Here is a 19,009-nt window from a genome sequence, read left to right as displayed (position 1 = left end):
ACAAATATATAGTGTTATATTCACCACACAACAAAGTTGTTTGTGTAAAACATCAACAACATACGTATAATCAGCTGTTACCGGTTTGTTTTCTCCAGGTTGTTTTGTTCACGGGCGTGGCAGCACAGCTGTTTATAGAAATAGCATGCATAAATGTCAAACTACATATAAAAAAATATTCGCCCGTATGTCAAACTCTATATATAAAAAATTAGTGAATTCGCCTGTATTTATTTCAATTCGCCACCTTGTTAAATACGCCTTGTGTCAAACTTTGTTTATATTTACATTTGTTATTGTAAATAACATAGTAATATTTTAATTCGCCTTGATTTTGACATTTACCGTACATTTTAACAAAAACAAATTGCCTGTTGTTTTTGCATTGTTGTATTTGTTGCCGGGACGCACTCACCTTGTTAATACGCCTTGTAAGGTAGTGTCATCGGCGAATTCAGAATACCGAGAGAATTGGTTATATTTTTTTTATATGTAGTTTGACATTGTGCCTGCATTTGAAGGCGAATTGGCTGTCAGCAAGGTGCATTTAATAAGGTGCCATCGGCAGCACAGCTGATTATAGAAATAGTACGCACAAATATATATAAAAAATTTTCGCCCGTACGCCCGTATGTCAAACTCTATATATAAAAAATTAGTGAATTCGCCTGTATTTATTTCAATTCGCCACTGCTGTCACCTTGTTAAATACGCCTTGGGCTGTCAGGGAAAAATGTCAAAAACAGCTCACAAATAAATCAAAGCAAATTTTTGTTAAACAAAAAATGTTTATAAATTTGAATCTGTTTGTAATTTAATTTGATGTTTTTAAAAATAAAACTAATTTCGTGTAGTATTAATATTGGTTTTAAAATATAAACGAATTTAACAGCAAAACAAAGTTTGACATTTACAAAATGTAAACAAAGTTTGACATTGATTCTGCACCACGTACACCTTATATGAATTCGCCTTGGGGTACACACTCTGATGTACTTGCAATTCATTTTGTGTTTTCGTTCGTAAGACCTACATACACACAAACATGCACATTAATGTGAAAACTGTCTGCAATAAAAATCTTTTTGTGTAAGTCCCCTTTTACAATGCAGAAATTGAAAGGTAGACAGACGAAGTTTGTTGGCGAGGGGTTGAAGAGGCAGTGTAGTACACGACCATCTGTACCAAGGTATATTAATTATGAGGTAGTGTCATCGGCGAATTCAGAATACCGAGCGAATTGGTTATATTTTTTTTATATGTAGTTTGACATTGTGCTTGCATTTGAAGGGAAAAATGTCAAAAACAGATCAAATAAATCAAAGCGAATTTTTGTTAAACAAAAAATTTTTATAAATTTGAATCTGTTTGTAATTTAATTTGATGTTTTTAAAAATAAAACTAATCTCGTGTATTATTATTATTGTTTTTAAAACATAAATGAATTTAACAGCAAAACAAAGTTTGACATTTACAAAATGTAAACAAAGTTTGACATTTATACTGCACTACGGCGAAAAATGAACATAGTAGCAAAAAACGATCAGCTGTTCTGATAACACTACCTTATAATTAATATACCTTGATCTGTACCAAGGCGTATTAACAAGGTGAGTGCGTCCCGGCAACAAATACAACAATGCAAAAATAACAGGCAATTTGTTTTTGTTAAAATGTACGGTAAATGTCAAAATCAAGGCGAATTAAAATATTACTATGTTATTTACAATAACAAATGTAAACATAAACAAAGTTTGACATATAGTGTACATAACGCTGCGTTTACACATGCAAGTAGATTGATGAAAGTTGATAATACGTATTATTATCGAAAATGTCGAAAATACATCGAAATGTCTACAAGTTGCTTGAGCGTTTACACATGCAAGTAAAAGTTCATTTTGTAAATGTTAGCGAAGGAGAATGATGTCTTCAAAATGCCACAAATATAAGAATATTACAGCTAATTTGATAAATAAACCTTTTATATATCAGCATTTATTATTTTTAAGTCAATTTGCGGCTTGAAACCAAATTTTATTATTTTTATTCATAACAATAAAGTGTTACCATGATATTCAAATACAAACATTTCTGGGGAAAATGTTAGGTTAACAATTTTTATAGATATTAGTAACAATTTTATTTATTAAAACTAATGAAATTGCTATTTTTACGAAAACGATAAGCATTAGTGGCCATTTGTACTATTTTCTTTTTCAAAAATACATAAAATAAGTTAAAAATATAATAATTATTTTACCACAATCCAGTAATTTTTTTTAAATTTTTTTAGTTAGGCAACTCTGTTTGTGTTTTTGACACTTTATTGCAGTAAGTGTCAAAAAATCACTGTCCATCGAAATTCACTAGGCAGTGAGCTGTAAGTGGCTGCATGTGTGCTTGTGTTAGTGCAAAAGTGTGAATGTATTGTGTTTTTCGAACTGTTACTTGCATGTGTAAACGCTAGGTAAAACTACAGCGAATTAAGAAACAGCTGATTTTATGCACTCACCTTGTTAATACGCCTTGATCTGTACCAAGGCGAATTCATACAAGGTGGTGTCAGTTCTACAAAAACAACGATTGGTCTTAACAAATGTCAAAAAACCAAAAATAAAAATTAAACAAATTAGTATTTAAACTTAATATAGTTTAGATAATTGAATAGTGAGGGCTTTACTTATTTTTGTAAACAATAAATATTTTGTTAATAAGCTTAGAATATGTAGATATTTAAATATAAAAACAAGCTTTGACAGTTGTTAGAACCAAAAAGCGATAAAAAATTATCAGCTGTTTGACTGACTCCCCCTTGTATACATTCGCCTTGATCTTTACTAGACATTTTTTGTTTCTCTAAAAGTAAATTAATAAAGTAGACTCCAAGGTGCATTTAATAAGGTGCCATCGGCAGCACAGCTGATTATAGAAATAGCACGCACAAATGTCAAACTACATATATAAAAAATATCCTCCCGTTCGCCCGTATGTCAAACTCTATATATAAAAAATAAGTGAATTCGCCTGTATTTATTTCAATTCGCCACTGCTGTCACCTTGTTAAATACGCCTTGGTAGACTCAGTAGAACAGCTGACTATTTTGTTTACTTTGGTCTGAACTGTCAATTCACTTGTGGTTGTTGTGGCGAAAAATACAACAAGCCCAAAAGCAAAAACAACAACAGGCAACTTTGACAGCTCAGACCTTAAACCAAAAACAAAATTGCTTGTGGTTTTTGTAAATGTTGTATTTGTTGTAGTACTGTCGCTACTTTATTAATTTACTTTGGTATCTCTTTTCAACTTTTCGCAATTTTCATGTTGTCGCTTCATATCATTTTTCTCACATCAATGTTTAAATGCATTTGACAATGCAAATATTCATACGCATCAACAACGAAAGATAATGAGAAAAATGTCTACCTTTCAATTTCTGCGAAACTCAAGTTTAAGGAAGAATAATAAAATCTTATCTTACTCTCACCGCATATTTTATCAAAATTTTAGGGATATAGGAGGGGAAGTCAGTACCCCCCATATACAATAATTATTAACTATGCTATATCTATAGAACTACAACAGTTAAACACACAAAATATGCTGTGGATACTCTAAAAACAAAATACACTACACGTTCCACCAAAATCGGGAGGGTATATGAGGTGGAGTCGGGTACCCCCCATACAAATGAAATTATAAATATATTGAAGTTGAAAAATTAGCCGTATAAACAGTGAATTAATTTTCTATTTGCAAATAGCTAACTCACGAAAACAATTCCTGACTAACGACACTATTTGCAAATAAGATTTTAAACATTAACATATTTTTTAATGTTTTTAGTTTTTCTTTCGTTTTTTAAATATTTCATTGCGTTTTTGCATTAATTGGATTGCAAGACAATCGAGAATTTTTAATTCTTTCATTTTTGCATATAATTCGAATTATTCACAAAAACATTTTTATTGTTCAATATTGCGATAATTGTATAATTGGGAACAAATCAAGATCCCAGTAACAGTTTATATTTTTATAATTTTTTTCTGTTAATATTCATATTTTCTATATTGTTATTATACTTAAAAAAAATAAAATACTTTTTTAAATTGTCTTCTTTTTAATAATATGTATGTATATGTAAATACGTGGTAAATAAAAACATAAATTTTGATGTTGTTTTACGGTTGATATATTCAGTTATATCTTCATACGTGTTCAACAGAATTATAAAATTTGCGGTTTATTTTATTGAGGCTGCACCGATAATATGGTGCAGCCAACGGCAGCGGCTGTCATCAGCAAACCTATTTTTTTTTATATGAAGTTTATACGAGCTAGATTTGGGGGGTCATGAGTCAAACAGTCCCCATAATAAATGCACGGTGTGTGTGTGTACTCATGTTGATGTCAGCCGGAGAGTGGCCAGAGTATAAAGATGTTATGATAAAAAGTGTACAGATCTGGCAGCACTTACTTTTCAGTGCCGATAATACGGTGCATTTATTAATCATTCTTTCATTGGATAAGATTCTTTGTGCTTTAACAACACCTATTTATTAGTTTTGTAGTGCCAATTATTTCAGGACTATGTCTTCATATGTTCGGGCTTTGTATGAGTTTTCTGGTGAGCCTGGCTCATCAGAAATTTCCATCAAAGTCGGAGAGATTTTAACGGTAACTCGTACTGATGTTGGTGAGGGATGGTGGGAAGGTAAAAATAGTCAAGGAGAAATCGGTTTGTTTCCTGCTGCCTATGTGGAGGTAATGTCAGCCGCAGACGTAAAGCATCAACAAAGTTCGACTGACAATCAAAACTCAGGTGGTCGGTATGATGCAACAGCAGACGAATATAATAATGAAGGGGATGATTGGGAAGACGATTGGGACGATGATAATGACACCTATTCTGAAATAGGACCATCAAATAATGGTTCTCGGTTGCAAACTAATCCTTTGACACATTCGGCCAGTAGTTACGATAACAAATATCTGCCTGCCACTCCCGGTGATGACATTTCTTTATCATCAGCCACAACTGGATCTAATAATAATGCAACTCTTAAGAAATCAAGTATGTTTGGAAAGAGTTCTGATTCATTTATTCTTGGCTTGGGAAATAAAGACAAATTGGCTGATAGTGAACAAGTTCAAATTGTGCCGTTGGATAATTTTTACCAGTGGCAGCCAAATTATCAATCGTATTCCGTTATTGTTGCGAGCCCAAAAAAGGAATCAAAATTCAAAGGCATGAAAACTTTCATAGCCTATCAATTGACACCAAGTTTTAACAATATATCCGTAAGTCTAATGTTTAATTAGTTTTAGTTGAGCAAAAAAAAAAAACTTAATTGTTATTATGTAAAATGCCAACACATTCATTTTTAATTTTCTTATGTTTAGCAATGTATATTTCTCCCTAATTGAGCTAAGATTTGTTTATATATTTGGGTATCCTTTCTCTGGAGTTATTACTTTTAAACATCTATAATTCTCTAAAATATACATATTTTCATTTATTAAATCAAATGGAAAATGTTTATGCAAACGCTGTCTGACGAATACGGGTTTTTTTGATGTACCCTAAATTTAACCCATTTTTTAGAAATATGTAATAATATAATTTTAATTCTATTTTATTCGTCCATTAATTCTAATTTTGCTACATCATTGAGTAGCATTTTAAAAAGTTTGAAATAAAAAAAAAAATAAACATTTACAAAATGATAATTTTAAATATTTACACAAACAATAAATATTTAATATTTAACTTCCTTTTCCGTTTTTATAAACTAATGGCCTTTTATATGGGGATACGTGTCTATAGTTTTGAGCAACATTATCTGTATCTGCCTTAAAATTAATTCTTAGATTGGTTGGTACATTTATAATTTGTAACATTTCTAACGTTGTTGTATACGTTTGAAATTGTTGTCTGTATTTTTATACCCTACATCACCATAGTGGGGAGGGTATTATGCGTTTGTGCAGATGTTTGTAACGCCCAAAAATATTAGTCTAACACCCACCTTAAAGTATACCGAACGATGTCCGTCCGGTTGGCTGTCCATGTAAACTTTGTGCGCAGAGTACAGGTCGCAATTTTGAAGATATTTCGATCAAATTTGGCCTATTGAAACTGGCTGAAATCGGTCCATTATTTCACCTAGCCCCCATACAAATGTCCTTCCGAAATTGGACTTTATCGGTCATAAATGTTTAATTTATAAATGTATCTCCACAAACTGCGCTCCAAATAAGTTTTATATATACAAAATTCATGTCACCAAATTTTATTACGATCGGTCCATAATTAGTCATAGCTCCCATGTAGACCCGCTTCCGAAAATCACTTTAACGTGCATAAATCGCTTAAAAATATTGGTATACTCACAAAATTGTGTATAATAGCAACAATGTCTGAGTAGACACAATTTTTCATCGGCTGATTATCTTTTATAAAATTAATTAATAATAGAGACTGGATCTGTGTAATATTATTGTAATATTAGTGATTAAACTTGAAATAGTTCGAATATATTGGAAAACATTGAATTTTTGCTGTTTTGATTGTTATCAATTGATCAAACTTTTTGGTTGCTGCTGTGGTTGTTGTTGCTGTTTTTTGCTTTTCATTTTCGTATAAAGTTTGTTGGCGCCTGTTTCATCGTGTTATTGTTAATACAAATATTTATTATGGCTCCTGGAAAAAAAATAGTCAAATGCACCCAATGTAAAATTGTAATTGGGACTTCATCTTGCATTCAATGTGACATATGTAATTTGTGGGTTCATAGCACTTGTGCAGGTTTAACTGAAGATGATATGTAAAATATTGATAAACTGCCATCAATGTCCTTTATATGCACAACATGTAAATCTAACCTTTCTGCTGGTTGCCCTCGGGATGAGTATGTAAACCTAAGTAAGAAGTTTGATGGATTATGTGATAAATTTAATGATTTGATGTCTAAAAATAGTGAAGACTGTAATAATATTACTAGCAAACTCGACACAGTAGTTACTAGGGTATTCAATCGATTAACCGTTAATCGGTTAACCGATTAATTTTGGACGGTTAACTGTTCGAATAATTTGAAATTGCCGATTTTCAAATAACAAATAAACCGATTAATTTGTGTCGATTAACCGATTAACTGAAATTCCTTTTTTTTTGCATAGTGAGTATGTATAACAACTGACATATTTAATTTACATGTATTTGAAACTTTGTATTTACATGTATGGACGAAACTTTTTTTGAAATGAGTCTTTTATCATAACTAAACGAAACTATTAAATTGATCAAAATCTAAAACAATTCAAAAATGAATATTCCTTATCATGCTTTTGATTTCTCCAACATATACAATCAGCGAGAGAGTTTTTTCCAAGAAAAGTTTTATTAAATCTAAAGAAAAAAATCGTTTAAATTATACAAATCATGCGATTTCAGAAATATAAATAGTAGATGTTAATATCTTTCTAATCAGTATTAAACCCAAATTTTTACTTATCAAATATACGAGAAAACATGAATTTTAATTTTGATGTTTACAACAAAAAAACACTCTCACACAAAAAATAATTGACTTTTTTGAAAACTGATGAAACTATATGAAAGATTATAGAACAGTTCATAAAACACGGATTTTAAGTTATGACGTTGTTGCAGCAAATAGGCGATATGTTTAAAAAAATTATCTCAAATACCTTATTTGCTGTTTTTTATGTTTTTGTACACAAAATTCGTTGTTGTATTTTCAATTTAAAATGAAAATAGAAATTATTCGGTTAATCGAATAATTTTAAATTAACCGATTATTAACCGAATAAATATAAACCTCGGTTAATTATTTGCTCGATGAACCGATTAAACCAGGAACCCGATTAATTGAATACCCTAGTAGTTACTGATATTAAGAAGGAACTTTCTATAAGTGTCAACAACTTAAAGTCTGATATTACAAACTGCTACAAACTTATAAGTAAAGTTGAATCCAAAAGCCAAGAAATGTGTAACAATATAGAACAAACAAATGTAAGGATGTGTAACGAAATAAAAAAGGTGATAAAAGAAACAAATGTCAAACAAAATAAGTTATCATTCTCTGACGCATTGAAAACCAACATGGCATTGCCAGAAGTGAAAAATCAAGTACCTTTAATAATTAAACCAAAAGAAAAACAAAAAATTGAAAAAACGAAAGACGATTTAAATAAAAAAGTAGATCCGGTAAATTTTAAAATAACAAACATTGAAAATAGGAAAAATGGTACATTAGTGATACAAAGTGAAAATATAGATGAAAGAGAAAAAATAAAAACCTCGATTGAAACCAAAATGAGTGAAAGTTATGACATAAAAGTCCCAAATGAGATCGAAATGTCTATTGTCTTAACTGATATGAGTTTTAAATACGAAGATAGAGATCTGATTGAAAAATTAAAAAAACCAAATCAGATTTTGGAAAACAGCAAGATTGAACTAATTAAAGTGTATGAAATTAAGAGAAATAATAGAACCATATTTAACGCAAAATTAAAAATTGATAGTGAAACATACCCAAAAATAGTATCGGCTCAAAAGCTCAACGTCGGATGGGAGAAATGTAGAGTTTTTGATGGAACAGAAATAATACAATGTTTTAAATGCAAGGGTTTCAATCATAAATCTGTGGACTGTAAAAATGATGAAGTATGTTTTAGATGTAATGGAAACCATAAAACAAAGGAATGTAATAAAGAATATATAAATAAATGCATTAACTGTATCAGAAGTAATCAGAGGCTGAATTTGGGACTTGACGAGAATCATGCAACCATAAGTAAAGAATGTCCGGTGTACCAAAATAAATTAAAGTTAAAAAAGAGAAGAATGGGTTTAATGGATTAACAATTAAAGAGTATACATGGAATTTACACTAACATACAAGGTCTAACTAACAACTTTAATCAGTTGGAAGCAATTGCAAATACGGATAAACTAGATTTTATTATATTAACGGAAACTCATTTAACAGAAAGAGTATATGAAGATGAAATACAATTAGAAGGATATCATCAATTTGCAACATTGTCAAACTCTACGAGAACAGGTGGATTAATCATATATTTCAATAAAGAATGGCAAATGAACTTATTACAAGAAAGGGTATGTGATTCGAAATACTGGATAAGTGCATACACTGTTAAATACAAGAGGATCTCAATGATAATAGCTGCTGTATATAGATCACCTAGCAGTCAAGATTCAGAATTTTACGAAGTATTCGAGGAAACAATGGAGGAACTTAGTGAAAAAACAACGGATATAATTGTTGCAGGAGATTTTAATATTGATTGGGCCAAAGAAAGTGCATATAAGAAGTTAGAACAGATCATTAATGATAATGGATTAAAGCAAGTGATAACAGAATATACAAGAATAACACGTAATTCAAGAACAATAATTGACTATGTTATAACAAATAAAATAAATATGAAAGTAAATAATAGTAAAAAAAATAAAATATCTGATCACGAAATAAATGAAATTGCAATAAACGATGAGAAAAGAAAACATTCAAATAAAAAAGAGATAGAGTTTTTTAAATACAACAAAAATAGATTTCAAAGAGAAGTGTATGAAATAAATTATGATGAAAGCCAAGATCTGAACAATAATGTAAATATCTTTGATGAAACTATTGAAAACGCAATAAAAAGACTATCAGTAAAGAAGACAGTAAATGAGAATAGTTTAAAAAATAAATGGTTTAATAGGCAACTAAAACGTTTAAAAAATGAAAAAATAATAAAATATAATATCGCAAAAGCCGAAAACACATATGTAGCATGGAATAACTACAAAATGGCAAGAAACATATATAAAATAAAGCTTGAAAATGAAAAAAATACATATATTAACAGGTATATAAGCAAAACCAAAGATCAAAAAGAAATGTGGAAAAACATTAAAGACTTATGCCCGTAATTTCAACAAATAGATATTCTTCAGTGCTTAGTTACTTATGGAGTAAAAATATTTTGTAATTTTTACTCGTATATATTGTTTTGAAATTAATGTCAAGTTACCTTTTAGGTAACTTTATCTGCTGGGTGTTTTACGCCGTAGATATCTATTTGTTGAAATTACGGGCATTAGTCCTAAAGAAAAACCGATCTGTGATACAATCTGTGATATTTAACAATATAGAATATAATAACCATTGTGATATAGCGAACCAGTTTAACGAATATTTTGTGAACAGTATTAAGGAAATTAGAGATAGAAAATTGGAAAACATCAGTGGTAACACCAATTGAAAAGGTGTCAAAAACAAATAAATGTGAAGAATTTCGTCCGATAAACGCATTAAAACTATGTGAAAAAATTCTGGAAAAAACTGTTAAGATACAACTAGAAGATTACTTAGAAAAAAATAATATATTATCAAAATATCAATCCGGGTTTAGAAGAAGTTTTTCGTGTGAAACATCAGTGAATTATGTTATAAATAGATGGAAAAATATTAACAAAAACCACAAAATTATGGCAATTTTTCTCGATTTTAAAAGAGCTTTTGAGACTATAGATAGAAACATTCTAGTGCTAAAACTTTACAAATACGGAATAGAAGATAAAGAACTGAGTTGGTTTGAATCATATTTAACTAACAGAAAGCAAATAACGAAAGTAAACAATATTAAATCGAACGAAATAAATAATGAATATGGGGTTCCACAGGGATCGATCCTAGGAGCTCTACTATTTATTATTTACATAAATGATATGCCAAACGTACTTAACAGATGTGAAATAGTGCTATACGCGGACGATACTCTAATTTTTAATGAATCCGAAAATGAAATACAATGCCAAAACGATCTAATGCAAGACATATTAAATATAAACACCTGGTTGAAAATGAATAAATTAAAACTAAACGAAAATAATGGAAATAAACATGAACAGTAATACAATTTTTAAAATTAATGATAAAATAATAGAGAAAGTGGATAAGATAAAATACTTAGGTTTTATAATAGATAAAAACATTAACTTAAAAGATCATATAGAATATATTTGTAAAAAGATTGGAAAAAAGATTGGTTTTTTTAGGAGAATAAGAAGCAAAATATCGACAATAACTGCTATAAATATATATAATACAATAATCAAACCACATTTTGAATTCGGTTCAACAATCTTATACACATGCTGCACAAATACACAAATAGAGAGACTACAGAAACTACAAAATAAAGCTATGAGAACTATAATTAAATGCAATAGGTTTACATCAATTCAATTTATGCTAGAAACACTAAAATGGCTAAACATCAGACAAAGACTCCAACTAAATACATTAACTTTTATATATAAAATGAAGATAGGAAGTGCTCCAGGATATTTAACAGAACAACTAACATATGTCAACGAAGTACAACCATACAATCTGCGAAATGCCAGCGATTTTAGGATACATAAAGCCACAAATAATGCCATGAAGAGATGCCTATTCTACAAAGGATTACAGTTATTCAACTTATTACCAAGTGATGTAAAAAACGAACGAAACATTAATATATTTAAAAGAAATTGTGTATTTTTTGTGAAAAATAATGTATATCAGAGCCTTTAAAAATTTAAAATAATTTTAATCAAATGTTATATAGTTATAAGATAAAGTATTTAAAATACTACTAAATAAATAATAATAATAATAATAATAATCCGATACAGATGCAAGAATCTCATTACTTGAAGCTGAAAATAATGCGCTGTATAAAAAATTCTATTCAACTGATATCGTGATAAATGGTTTACCTGATTGCCTTGAAAACATCACTGATGCTGTAATTAAATTGTCGAGAATGTATAATGCAGAAATAACTCATCATGATATCAACCAAGTAATCTATATCAATAACAAAAGATCTATTCTTGTCAAATTTAATTGCTTATCCGTTCGCAATGGAATTATGAATCAATACTTCAAAACTCTGAAAACTAGGCCGTTAAAAGCTTCCGATATCGTTTCTGACACCAGCATTCCAAGTAGCCTTCTGGATTGTCGTGTTTTTATTAATGAATATTACACCCCAGCGATGGGAAAACTTAATACTGTTTGCTTGAAGTTGAGGAGAAAAGGAATTATAACCAAGTACAGACTTAAAAATACTGCTAAACCCACTACTGCTCTTGAGCTTCCTAACAATACGAAAATGGAAATTGATTACGAGAGGTGTGTTGCCCTGCTAAATGGTGATGATCAGGGAAACCGGAAATATGCTCTAAAAAAAGCGTTTTAGGCGCTTTAAATATGCAGTAAAAACTTTAAAATATGCTCTTAAAATTTAAAAAATATGCTCTTAAAAAAACAAACTTGTACATAATTTTTAACCAAAAAAAATTTACTTAAATTTTCAAATAAAAATCGTTGTCTATTGGATCTGAAAACATTTTTAAACATAGAAAATGTTCTTTCGACATCAACTGATGTTACAGGAGCAAATTTAAAAGACAATATTTCTTTAACACTTAGAACGGTTAAGTTTGAATTAGAACTAAAATTTGATATTTAGATGGAGCTATTATTAAAATAGTGCTTATTTTATATTAAAACAAGTAAGAGAGCTATATTCGGCTGTGCCGAATCTTATATACCCTTTATATAATTATTACTTCAAAATAAAAAATTTAAATATTTTTAGGTGAACAAAAATTTTTTTTCAGTTTTTTCATTTTTTGGATAAAAAATTTTTAATTTAAAAAAAAAAATTTATGTTTTTTAAATTTTTTTTTGGTGAAAAGCCATCTATTTTTCAATTTTGATTTTTAAACAATGGAAGTAAAAACCTGTAACACAACAGCGAAAAATAAGTAAGACAAAATTTGTTTTTGATAAACTCAAAATATGCTATTAAACAGTAAAATATGCTCTAAAAACGCAAAATATGACATAAATATGCTCTTAAAACAAATATATGCAAAAATATGTATTTAAGGGTAATATATGCAAAAATATGCACTAACAAATCGATGCCAAAATTCTTAAATAGTTCTGAAACGTGTAAATATCTTATCCATGTGCTCATTAGACTCACCAGAAAAAACATGCATTTGCATATTTTGGTTTCCCTGGTGATGATGTTGCTGCTGTCTCTACCTAAATAGAAGATCGTCTTGGTGATATCCTTATTTTTTATTGTTTGCTGTTTGAATCTACTATGATAATTGATACTGAGTTTTGTAAATCATTTTTTTTCTTACTATCATGCTAGGTTCCTATAGCTCTAATAATTTGTTACTAACATTCTACTTTTTATTACAATAATTATTATCTAAGGGTGTTTTTTTTTTGATTTAATAGAACTTCTGGATTAGTTAACTGCCAAATGAATTTTTATAATGCGCTCACTTTTTTACATTTATGATCAGTTTACTATATAAATTAAATAAAAAAAACACCCTTACATATTTGTATATACATATTTATCTTTAATCAATTAATCAGCCGAGTGTATATGGTTATATTGTATAAATAATTAGTTTTTATGAATTATTTTATTACAATTATACATTTTTTATATATCATTTATTTGCTCCCCGTCGGTCTTATCTTTAACTTTTATAATGACCTTTAACGGCAATCTTGGTCCGGTGGTAAATGATAGTACGTATCTTAAAAACAAATTATGTCAGTATAGGGGTCAACTTAATGTTGCTCATTTCAACTGCTGCAGTATTAGGCCTTCTTTTAAGTCTTCTAAATTTGATGAAATCAAAAATGTTCTTTATGGGTCTGAGACTGATGTTATTGGAATTTCTGAAACATGGTTGACCCCTAATATTTCTAGTAAAGCGGTAGAAATTCCTGGGTATAAATTCATCCGTAACGATCGAGTTGGCTCGAGGGGTGGTGGAGTTGGTATCTACATCTCAAAAAAGCTGAAATCTAAAGTCGTTTTTATACCCTTCAGCTTCGTGAGAAGGGTATATATAAGTTTGTCATTCCGTTTGTAATTTCTACATTTTTCATTTCCGACCCTATAAAGTATATACAGTGCCGGTAAAAAAAATAGCACTTCTATCGAGTATATGCTTTCTCTTCATATAAAACTTTTACTATACATTTCACTTGGTTTTTAGTTTTACTGTAATATACAGTGATATGAATACTATCTTTCTAAAAGAGATCGACTCTCTTAACTTCTACGTTTTTTTTTGTATTAAAGAATTTTAAGAGTGCAATGTAAAATCTAACGGTAAAAAAAATAGCACTGATCTTTGTTTTGCTTTGTAAGCTGCTTCTTTAGTATAAATTTGTTATTTTGATGCGTGTTCTGTAATTAGGCAATTTATTTTTAAAAATGTAATACATTTTCGTGATAAAAGTATTAAAGATTTACCAATAATGGGCCGCGGAAAACATTGTACGGAAGAAAAAAGAGAAATAATTAAAAAAATGTACTCAGAAGGCAAAACATATGCCGAAATTGGACAAATACTCAACTGTTCAAATAAAATGATTCGGAACGCTCTTGTATACACAAAAAAAATCGAAACCCGTGGAAGAAAACCAGCCATGTCCAACCTATTGGTAAAAAGATTGGTCCGCGAAAGCAAAAAAGATCCGTTTAAGCCAGCTACAGTGCTAAAAAAGGAGCTTCAGGTAGAAGCATGTGTTGAAACAGTTCGTAATCGATTGAGAGAAAATAATCTTAAAGCTTGTAGCCCACGAAAAGTTCCACTGTTGTTATCAAAACATGTGCGGAATCGTTTGGAATTTGCAAAACAGCACCTTGACTGGCCAGCCAGTAAATGGAGAAATATTTTGTGGACGGATGAGAGCAAAATTGTGCTGTATGGTGGAAAAGGATCTCGTTCGTATGTAAGACGACCACCTAAAGTAGAATATAACCCAAGATTCACTTCTAAGACCATAAAGCACGGAGGTTCAAGTGTAATGGTCTGGGCATGTTTTTCATACTACGGAGTGGGGCCAATATATTGGATAAAAACCATAATGGATCAACATGTTTACGTTGATATATTGGAAAACGTGATGTTGCCTTATGCTGAAGAGGAAATGCCTTTGTTATGGGTCTTCCAACAAGACAACGACCCCAAACATACCAGCAGAAAGGCTCGTCAATGGTTTTTAGACCATTCCATTAATATTATGAAGTGGCCTGCTCAGTCGCCAGACCTGAACCCCATTGAAAATCTTTGGGCTGACGTTAAAAAAAGTGTGTCAGAAGCAAAACCTACTAACAACGAGCAGCTATGGAAAGTAATTAAGGAGTCGTGGGAAAAAATTCCGAAAAAAAGATGTGAGGACTTAGTCAATTCAATGCCAAATCGATGTGCTGCGGTTATTGCCAACAAAGGCCATGCAACAAAATATTAAAACATTCCATTTATTTAGTTTAATGATTTATTTTATATTTTCTTAATTTTTTTTCTTTTTTTTATTGTATTATTTTGTTTTTGTATAAGCTAATATTCATAGTGCTATATTTTTTACCGGCCAATTTTGAAGTGTCAATTGTTTTTTGCTAATAATATTTTTCGAACTAAATAAATATAACAAATATTGTTGTTTTCTTACTGCAATTAAATATCTCATGTCATTAACGTGTTTCAACCTCAATTCAAATAGAATATACAAGTTGAAATCAAGTACAAAGTCTAACAATGGCTATAGTGCTATTTTTTTTCCCGGCACTGTATATTCTGGATCCTTATAGATAGCGGAGTCTGTCTGTCTGTCTGTCTGTCTGTCTGTCTGTCTGTCTGTCTGTCTGTCTGTCTGTCTGTCTGTCTGTCTGTCTGTCTGTCTGTCTGTCTGTCTGTCTGTCTGTCTGTCTGTCTGTCTGTCTGTCTGTCTGTCTGTCTGTCTGTCTGTCTGTCTGTCTGTCTGTCTGTCTGTCTGTCTGTCTGTCTGTCTGTCTGTCTGTCTGTCTGTCTGTCTGTCTGTCTGTCTGTCTGTCTGTCTGTCTGTCTGTCTGTCTGTCTGTCTGTCTGTCTGTCTGTCTGTCTGTCTGTCTGTCTGTCTGTCTGTCTGTCTGTCTGTCTGTCTGTCTGTCTGTCTGTCTGTCTGTTGAAATCAGTTTTCTGAAGACCCCAGATTTCTTCGGGATCCAAATCTTCAATAATTCTGTCAGACATGCTTTCGTGAATTTTGCTATTTAAAATCAGCAAAATCGGTCCACAAATGGCTGAGATATGAGGAAAAAACCAAGACAACCTCGATTTTTGACCTATTTTTTTACCTATATCTGGATTACTAAGACATTAATATAGACAATATGGATATCTAATGATAGATATTTCAAAGACATTTGCAACGACGTATATAAGACCATAGTAAGTTGGACCTACAATGGGTCAAAATCGGGAAAAAAATTTTGAACCCTGTCTGTCTGTCTGTCTGTTGAAATCAGTTTTCTGAAGACCCCAGATTTCTTCGGGATCCAAATCTTCAATAATTCTGTCAGACATGCTTTCGTGAATTTTGCTATTTAAAATCAGCAAAATCGGTCCACAAATGGCTGAGATATGAGGAAAAAACCAAGACAACCTCGATTTTTGACCTATTTTTTTACCTATATCTGGATTACTAAGACATTAATATAGACAATATGGATATCTAATGATAGATATTTCAAAGACATTTGCAACGACGTATATAAGACCATAGTAAGTTGGACCTACAATGGGTCAAAATCGGGAAAAAAATTTTGAACCCGAATTTTTTTTTTTTTTTTTTAAAAAAATTTTTTAAAAAAAAATTCAAAAAACAACTGGAAAAAAAATTAAATTTTGTTTACCTAAAAATATTTAAAATTTTGAAGTATAATTTGGTGAAGGGTATATAAGATTCGGCACAGCCGAATATAGCACTCTTACTTGTTAAATCTTGTTTGCTTTATAAATGTGAATCTATCTTTGTAGAGATCCTCCTTGACAAACGTAATGTCTTATTTGGAGTAGTTTATCTGCCCCCACCTTCTGATTTTAACAAGTTTGAAGAGATCCACCATGAAATGGTTCTTAATCATTCCAACATTATTATTGTTGGTGACTTTAACTGTAATCTATTTGATACTTTGAAATCGAATGTGGTACACTCATTTTGTAATAGAACTAATTTATCTCTTTGTCACAATTCTGTTCCGTCTCATTATGACGTGCAACATGTTTCTACTTCTTTAATTGATTTCATATTATATAGTGAAAGCTTATTGATTAATGTCTCTGGGCAGGTTCAATTTTTTATGAGTCCAATGTTGATAAAAAGTTCGAAATTTATTCTTCCCTAACTCAAACTCTTTATTCGTTTGTACCTATCCGGCGTGTTAGAATCATGACTAATGAAGACGTTTGGATGAAAACCAAAGCTGTTGTATCTGCTCTATCTCTTCGTCATTTTTCCTTTAGAATGATCCGACTCAACTTAAATGGACTTTGTTTTGCAAATTACGAAATAAAGCAAAATCTATTATCAGAAAGGAGAAAAGGAAATATTTTACAAACATGTTTGCTAAATCGGATTCGTCTGGTATGTGGAAAATATTAAAAAATGCTGTATGTGGTAGTTCTTGTGAAATGGTATTTGATGGAAATGTTGATAACGTTAACGAGTATTTTGCTAGTGGTGAAGGTACTAATGATAGCACTGAAGTTGCTTTTGATGCGTTTAATGATTCATTGGGTGTTTTTTCTTTTAATTGTGTGAACGAGTTAGAAGATAAGGTTAAATCAAAGGCTGTCGTTACCATACAATTCTTAAAACTTATTTATCCCCACATTTCTGATGTTATATTACATCTTATTAATACTGTATTAACGACTTCTACCTTCCCTTCTGTTTGGAAAGTTGCTAGGGTGGTACCTATACCTAAATCTAAGATTGTTTCCTCTCCAGCTGACCTAAGACCGATCTCAATATTGCCTGCGTTATCTAAAGTAATTGAGAACATCATTAAGGATCAAATGCTTCTCTCCATTGGGAATAAAATTTCAGTATCTTAATATGCTTTTCGTCAGGGATATAACACTACGTCACTTTTAGTGAGCCTAACTGATAGTATTAGAAATTCTGTGAATGACAAGAAACTATGTTTGTTAGTATCCTTAGATTTAACTAAGGCTTTCAATTCAATATGTTTTTCTACCATGATCACCGTACTAAGAAACACATTTATCTTTTCTAGATCTGCATGTAGACTTATTATGTCTTACCTATCCGGCAGAACACAGTTTGTCGATATTCTTGGTAAATACTCTGGTGTGTTACCACTTAAGTCTGGTGTTCCACAGGGATCGGTCTTAGGCCCGTTGTTATTCTTACTTTATGTTAATGGTCTGCCCGGAGCTATTGGTTCTAATATATGCACACCGTTTCTGTTTGCAGATGACATTTTTCTCCTGTTTTCCACAAATCATTCTTTTCCTGACGTTTTGGAGTCCAATATTAATTTTAGCCTTAGTAAAGTTACTGAATGGTTAAGAGAGAACTCACTTTCTGTTAATCCATCTAAGTCTAAAGCCATGTTGTTTGGTCCAACTGGAATCCAATTACCTGATTTGGACGTGTTTATCTGCAATTCTCGTATTGAGTTCGTTTGTCAACATAAGTGTCTTGGAGTCGTAATTGACAGTCATTTAAATTTTGAAGCGAATTTTGATCTACTATATCCAAGAATTACTTGCATTCTACGTAGAATTTATTCGATGAGAATCTTTCTGCCCGTTGAAATCAAGAGGAGGTTAGCGCACTCATTAATGATGCCTCATATTTTGTATGGCTTGGAAGCTTTTTCTGGTGCTACTGCTAGTAATTTGAAAATATTAGAGCGGACTGTGAATTCTACTGTCAGGTTTGTATTCAATGTGCGACGTCGTGAACATGTCTCTGAATTTGTTAAGAGTTTTTTGGGTTGCTACTTTAACCAGTTTGTAAATTTTCGTAACTTAGTTCTCTTCTATCGTATTATAAAAAGTGGCATACCTAA

The 19,009-nt window shown here is 30.8% G+C and overlaps 1 protein-coding gene across 1 annotated transcript in view; it reads left to right on the top strand.

The window, feature by feature from the left end:
* Window positions 1-4,513: 4,513 nt before the first annotated feature.
* Window positions 4,514-19,009, top strand: part of SH3PX1 (sorting nexin 33-like protein SH3PX1) — a 73,505-nt gene continuing 59,009 nt past the window's right edge. The window contains exon 1 of the mRNA XM_065503011.1: window positions 4,514-5,302. Within this exon, the coding sequence (XP_065359083.1) occupies window positions 4,592-5,302 (711 nt within the window). The 5' untranslated portion in view covers window positions 4,514-4,591. The remainder of the gene's footprint in view (window positions 5,303-19,009) is intronic.

Source organism: Calliphora vicina, chromosome 3 (assembly GCF_958450345.1).
Source record: "Calliphora vicina chromosome 3, idCalVici1.1, whole genome shotgun sequence".
NCBI lineage: Eukaryota > Metazoa > Arthropoda > Insecta > Diptera > Calliphoridae > Calliphora > Calliphora vicina.
Note: the sequence above shows the minus strand (reverse complement) of the source record. Positions and strands in the feature narration are given on the sequence as shown.